The sequence below is a fragment of the Phyllostomus hastatus genome, unplaced genomic scaffold, assembly GCF_019186645.2.
Source record: "Phyllostomus hastatus isolate PE091 unplaced genomic scaffold, TTU_PhHast_1.1 phas_contig_137, whole genome shotgun sequence".
Taxonomy (NCBI): Eukaryota; Metazoa; Chordata; class Mammalia; order Chiroptera; family Phyllostomidae; genus Phyllostomus; species Phyllostomus hastatus.
In genome coordinates this window covers 7,967,896-7,974,697 of record NW_025333583.1, presented here as the reverse complement: position 1 = coordinate 7,974,697, position 6,802 = coordinate 7,967,896, and the positions used below count along the sequence as shown (strand labels likewise).

The following is a 6,802-nucleotide window of genomic DNA, read 5'->3' as shown; positions in this document are numbered from 1 at the left end:
AGCACAGGCTGAAGGCGGGCGGGCAGCAGAAAGGCAGGGCGCCGGCCCCCCGGACTCATCTTCCAGGGCACCAGCCCCCGGTGCCGCTGTGGCCGTCCGTTCCAGCGTCCCCCAGCCATGCAGAAATCCCGGGGCACGCGAGCCGAGGAGGCGGGCACGAGGGCGCCCCCCAGCCCCGGGGTGCCCCCGAAGAGGGCCAAGGTGGGGGCCAGCGGAGGGGCCGCGGCGGGGGCGCCCATCTTCCTTCGGCCCCTGAAGGACGCCGCCGTGTTCGTGGGCGGCGACGTGCGGCTGCGGGTGGTGGTGAGCGGGACGCCCCAGCCCAGCCTCAGCTGGTTCCGAGATGGGCAGCTCCTGCCTCCGCCGGCCCCTGAGCCCAGCTGTCTGTGGCTGCGGAGCTGCGGGATGCAGGACGCCGGCACGTACAGCTGCAGGGCCCAGAATGAGCGGGGCCAGGCCTGCTGTGAGGCCGTTCTCACAGTGCTGGAGGTCGGAGGTAATGGGAAGGTGGGGGCTGGGAGGGGTGGTCAGGGGTAGAGAAGGGCTGCCCAGCCCACGAGGATTCATCCAGGCTTCTTCCCAGGAGCTTTGGCTTCTCCGCTGCGCTGACCCAGAAGTGCCCATGGAGAGGAAAGGGCAGGGAAAGGGGTGTCTGGGTAGAGAAGCTCCCCACGGGAAGGTCAGAGGTCAAGGGTCAGCATTGGTTAAGCAAAGCCTGAGCCCCACCTGGATCTCTCTGGGAATTTTACGGTGGACACCCTCCTAGTTTCCCTGTAACAAGAGGCCACCAGTGGAAAATCATCTTTATCAGCTCCAGTAACAGACTTGAAGCTCCTGATCAGCCCCCGACAGGTGTGTGCGTATTGGAAGGACAGAGCCAGCCCCCCGGTCTCACCGCACTGTTGAGGGGATAGGGCAGAGCTCCTCCCACTCTGCTGCTGGGGCAGGCTGGGATGGTCAGCACCAGGCTGGCTGGAAGAGGCCAGTGGGTGGACAAGTATGAATAAACAGGGTTCAGGGCATCAGGATGTAGCCTGGAGCAAGGGCTCCCAGGTGTGTAAGGAGGCGTGTGATTGTTCATGTGTGTGCGTGTGTGTGGGCTGTGGAGGGGTCGGGAGGTATAAGCAGATGAGGGACAGGAGTGGGTGGAGGGGTGTGGAAAGCCCATGGGCCGGCCACCTCTAGCTAAGGTTTGTAGAGTGTGGAAAGGGGATGCTCTGGGGGGATGTGCCTGGGGCCCTGCCTATCTAGGTGTGGAGGGCTAGTCTCCTGTGTGAAGGGAAGGGTCAGGGTCTGAGGCAGAAGGAGAGGGGTCTGAGGCTGGGCGTAGTGCTCAGGGTCTGCGTGTGCCTGGCCAGGCCCTTTCTCCTTGGGTCCACGTTTGGGCTTCCTTTCGGACCTCCTCTGGGCCAAAGGCAGAAGGCCTCAGGCCGACTGAGCCTTGAGAAACATAATTCTGAGGAAATAGGCTACAGTTCAGGGAGACGGTAAAGAGCTTGGGGGTCACTGAGAGTGTCCTGGGCATTTTCAAGAGGGATTTCTCACTCTAGCTGGGTGGTGTCCTGTAGGGATACCTCCTTGGGAGCTGAGGAGGAGACACAGGAATGAAGCACCTCAGTAGCTGGAGGGGAAGGAGGGTGCTAAGGTGCAGCCACAGCAGGAGACGGAGCAGGGGCTCAGCCTCCTTCTGTCCGACCTCTCTCCCTAGCACCACCCTGCCCTCCCTCCTACAGCCTTCGACAACTCGTTCCTGGGAGTTCCTGTGGCCAGGCCTGGGACAGAGGGGAGGGAACAAGGCTGGCTTCTCTTGGTTGGCCTTGCACTTGGCCAGGCACAGGCTTTCCCAGCCTGGAGTGAGAGGGTGGGGCCCATCTGGGAGAGCTCTGAGCTGGGGAAGGATCGGATGGATGCTTTGGAGATCATAGCTCTGGTCTCCTAAGGGGACTGAACACAGAACAGAAATCAAAGGGCACGAGAGACCGAGTGATGCGACTGCGGCTTGGGGGAGAGAGATATCGGGGAAGGGAAAGGAAGTACTGAGGAACATGGGGGTCCCAAGGTTTGCGTAGAGTTGGAAAGGACCTCAGCCAATGAAGCTCCAGATGCTTCCAGATGCTCCAGATGTGACTCTGTGGTCTGCAGCAGAGGAAGATCTGCCCACAGACATACAGCCAGTTATAGCCACCCCAGAACTAAGAACCCTGCCCTCTTGGTTTTGTCTTTGGAAGCTTTCTAACTGTTCACCGAGCTCTGGAGAAGGGAGGGAGGAAGGGTGGGGGAGCTGTCCATTGTATGGAGGACAGCCCAGGCCTGGCCTTTCTGAAGAGCCTCCTAGTCCCCCAAAGTGGGCAGAGTCACAGGGTGCTAGAGCCCCCCTCCCGGGCAGGGCTGTCCCCTCAGCCCCTTTGTCACCTGGGTGGCATGGCCGATGGAGTGAGTGAGCCCTGGCTGGCCTGCCTAGATGGAGGCCTGGGCAATGGTCTCCAGGCTATTTGGCTGGAACAGCATGTGGGAAAGGAGAGGACGCTGGGGGCCGTGGTATTGGAGTTGGGGGCTCGTGACAGTCATGTTGAACAGGTAGAGGTTCAGGCTGCAGCAAGTCACATTTAAGAACATTTTCCTACCTGTGAAATCCTTACCCGAAGAACAGCCTTATAATTATTATTAACTGGTAACAATTCTTGGGAGTAACTTATAATAGCATGACTAGCTACTGTGCAGCGGTGTGGTAGGCAATATGCTGTCATACCCTTTGGCATATCCTTTAAGTCCCACGGCAGCCCTGGGGAAACTGAGGGGCAGAGGGATTAAGTGACACGTCCCGTTGGACAGCTAGGAGGTGACAGAGCAGGGACGGAAGCCTCTGTTTGTTCCATTGCAACGAACCATGTGATTGACTACTACACCCCTCCCACAGGACTGGGGGAAGGAGGGAGGGACTTTGCTGTGGTGATGTTGGGGACTGACTGGGTGAGTCTGGCTTCTTCCTCTTCCTGTTGCTCGCCCCGCCCCCATCAGTTCCTGCCCAATGACAGGTTCTGGTCAGGGGCAGCTGGGCCAGCAGCTCAGCACCACTCAGACTTACTCATAGAAAACTTTCTTGGTCGGGATCACCAGGGAGAGGACTTCAGGGTTCTCGAGGAAGCCCAGCCAGGCCCTGGCTGCAGAGGGAGGGAGGCAGTCTCCTGGCGGGGACTGCCGTCTGGCTCAGCAGGATGGAGTTGACGCTGAGGTTCCTGGCACTCTCGAAGCCTGAGATGTCAGCTCCAGAATGGAGGAATATCGGCATGGCTTGGGGAGGCCGGGCCCTGGGGAAGACAGGTGGGCTGCAAGCTGGAAAGTTTGAAAGATAAGAAGCAGGAGGGTGGGATTTGGGGCGTAGAAATGAGGAAAGAATAGGGACAGTGAAGACGGCAGAAATACAGGAGCCTTAACATGTATAAAGCACCTTATCTCATTTCATTACTTAATTGACTAAGCCCCAGGTTACTGTTATGATATGTGCGTGTATATGTATGTGTGTGTGTGTGTGTGTGTGTGTGTGTGTATATATATATATATATATATATATATATATATATATATATATATGAATGAAAATTAGGGTTCACAGAGGGCATTTACCCAAGGTCACCTGGCTAGTTGGCTAGTGAGGGGGCAGAGCCAGATCTGAAAGCTGGGTCTCTGGGTCTAGGTGCACAATGCCTGTCCTCAGAGAGGAAAATGTGGGAAGTCTGAGGCACAGACCTGTCATCATAAACACCCTTCTTCAACATCCCCAGAGTCATCTTCTGGCCCAGTCTCCGAAATAGGCAGTCATTCTCTTCTTCCCAAACACCAGGCTTCCGCCTGCACAGGCTGAGGAGCCCTGTGCAAACCAAGTGACCAGAGTCAGTGCCGCCCTCAGAGCTCGGGGCACGTGGCTGGAAGGGGAGGCCCGCACTGAAGGACAGGGGGTAAGGAGGAGCTGACGGTGCTCACCGTTTAGCTGGAAGTTTCCTAGCCAGGGTCTGGAAGTATCTGGCGTCAATCAGAAGGGTCAAAGGTCAGCAGATGGTAGGGAACCATGTGGGGGTGGGGGCACTTGAAAGCATGGAAAGGAGAGGTTAGGGGTGGGGGGACAGGGCCAGTTTAGGAGAGGCAGGGAATCCAGGAGAACTGCGCTGAGGTCTAGTCTGCAGGCGTCCTATTCTCACCTGGAGTTGGATGAAAAGCCAGAAGGGAACTGGTATGGCGTTGCGAATGGGTATGGAGAGAGTCCCCATCCATTCCTACCAGGTCCTAATCAGAGGAAGAGGAGGAGGGGCCAGAGAGGGAGCAGTGAGGTGCTCTGGGAGGAAGGACAGTGAGGAGCAGAGAGGCCCTGAAATTGGCCTGAAGCTTTCCTGAAGCAAGGCAGGTCCTCCGGGGCAAATCCGGAGTGGAATGCAAGATGGTGACTTCCCGGGCTGTTTCTTGGAAAAGGTCTGGGTCAGGACAGAGAGGGGAGGAAGGCTGGATGAATGAGCTGCTCCTGAAAGATTGACTATCCCCAGCCCCACAACCCTCGTCCTCTCCACTCCCAGTGCTACCATCCCCCGAGCGTGTTTATCACGTGCCTACTGTGTGTCGGCGGTGCTCTCGGTGCTTGGGACACATAGTGTGTGTGTTGGGGGTGAGGACCAAACTCTCTGTCCTTCTGGAGATCACACACCAGTGGAGGGAGACAGACGACATTCAATGCACAGGATAAATAAGCAAAAATCACATCGCGTGTCAGAAATAGAGAGCTCGTGAAGACTTCACACTCAGGGTGAGTGAAAGGAGGCAAGGCATAAACGGAGCCTCGGCGTGAAAGAGTGCCGGCGAAGAGGGGAGGAGTGGGTGCACCTGGTTCAGAGGAGCGTGTGAGTGGGAGACCAGGCAGGGCACGGCGACCTGGGTTTTCTTTGGAAGGGGAAATGCTGGCCGTGCAGAAATTAGAAGTCTGGGTTTGGGGAAATGACAGGGGGGCCCCCGCAGTTCAGCCAGGGAGGAAGGACGGGCAGTGACCTGCACGCATGCTCAGGTCAGCCTTGCGTGGGCGAGCAGAGCAGGCCCAGAGCGGGAACACTGAATCCCACTGGCCTCTCCCCGGCCCAGCTGTCCCGTCACTCACGCCCGCTGCTCATTGGTTATTTTTGCTGTGGAATGTGCCAGCCCCTCGGATTCTCCTGGAGATCAGGGGCTCAAGTTACCCCCTCTCCTCACTCAGCTCCCCCATCTGTGAGTGGGTGTGTTTGGGGGTGGGCAGGGAAAGCACCTGTGGGTGTTTGGGGTCCTCTGGCTGGAAGTGATATGGACACTCGTGCACCCTCTGCACACACGTCCCCATGCACGTGTCTGTATGTGCAATATTTGTCCCCCGGGAGTCTGGGAAACGGGACCACCTGCATGTATGTAGAACATATAAGACATGACTTTAAACTTGAAAATAAAGGGGCCACAAACTCAAATAACTTCAGGAGCCAAGTAGAAACTGATAATGAGCAAGGTGCTGTTGTCAGTGGCTGAACTTGAGCATGAACTTGACCACCTAAAATATGTGTTGTGCAGGCTGAACAACACTCATCAGTTGGCTCTATATTTATTTTGGACCCATACTTTCGAGAAATAGAGTTAGGGAACCTACTGACCCATCGGCACGTGAGGCTTCATGGCACAGTGGTCACTCACCCGGCCACAGTGCCCGAGTTAGGAGCCTGGCTCTACCGATTGGTGGCTGTGTGACCTTAGACAAGAATCTCTCTGTGCCTCAGTCTCCGTCCTTGTTTCGAGGGTTAAATGAGTTTATTCATGCAAAGCTCTTCCCATGATGCTAGGTGCGTACTAAGCATGCAACAGTGTTAATGATAACGACTCTGTAGTGGCATCTCGGAAACCAGGCTTGGCATTACTTACAGACCCTGGGATGGAAATTTGGATCTGGGGGACACGTGGAGACACACAACTCGTGTGGCTTTAGCTAAGTGATAGGACTTTTCTGAGCTTTCATCTTGTAGGTTAAATGGAGCCAGTTAATGCTCATAAAGGTTTCAGGCTCACGGAGTTGTCATGAATGAGGTAGCATTTATAAAGTTCTTCGCGCTTAGTACATGATTAAGAAACAGCTGCAGTGCTTAGGTGGGAAGTAGAGTTTTCGGCAGGCAAAGTGTGCGTGACGCTGAATGGGAGAACAAAGAAAGTTTAGCGCGTATGCTCACCGGTGAGAAGGTAGATCCTATTTGTGAATAATAGGGGAACCTCTTGGCACCTTAGCTTGTGTGTGTTCGTGCGCATGCGCCAGGGTGCAGGGATAGAGTAACTACTCTCAAGAAACTCAAGAGCCCTCTTTGGCTTTCCTGAGGGGCCTGGGGCCATGTCACAGGTGCCCCCACCAAAAGGAAGCTTGCCTTGTCAATGACCTAGGTGCCCCCACCCGGTGCTGTGGCCTAAGGCGTACTAGGGCCACAGACGAGTTGGGTACCGCCTGGCCCAGGGTCCATGTGAGCATGTTTGTAGTGTGAGCAAGTCGACATGCGCTGACCTTCCAGAGCGGTCCGACGAGAGGCGGAAGGGGGTGGCTTGGAGGTCGCATAGGGCTGCCAATGAGAGAGTGGCCCGATCTTTCATGGGGGCCATTGAACCGCTTTCTGTGCCTCAGTTTCCCCATGCGTCCAGGGCCTAGGGCAGATGCAAGGGTAGGGGTGCAGGGAAGCAAGTGATAGCCGCCCCAGGGAACGCAGGGAAGGGGCGCCAGGTGGGGTACGGGCCGGCGGGGGAGGGGCGGGCTCTGGGCGCGGCC

At 56.6% G+C, this 6,802-nt stretch overlaps 1 protein-coding gene across 4 annotated transcripts in view; it reads left to right on the top strand.

The window, feature by feature from the left end:
- The window catches only part of SPEG (striated muscle enriched protein kinase), a 56,908-nt gene continuing 50,106 nt past the window's right edge, over positions 1-6,802 (top strand). For all 4 annotated transcript variants that reach the window (XM_045851878.1, XM_045851875.1, XM_045851887.1 and 1 more), the window contains exon 1: positions 1-496. In XM_045851878.1, the coding sequence (XP_045707834.1) occupies positions 118-496 (379 nt within the window). In that variant the 5' untranslated portion in view covers positions 1-117. The remainder of the gene's footprint in view (positions 497-6,802) is intronic.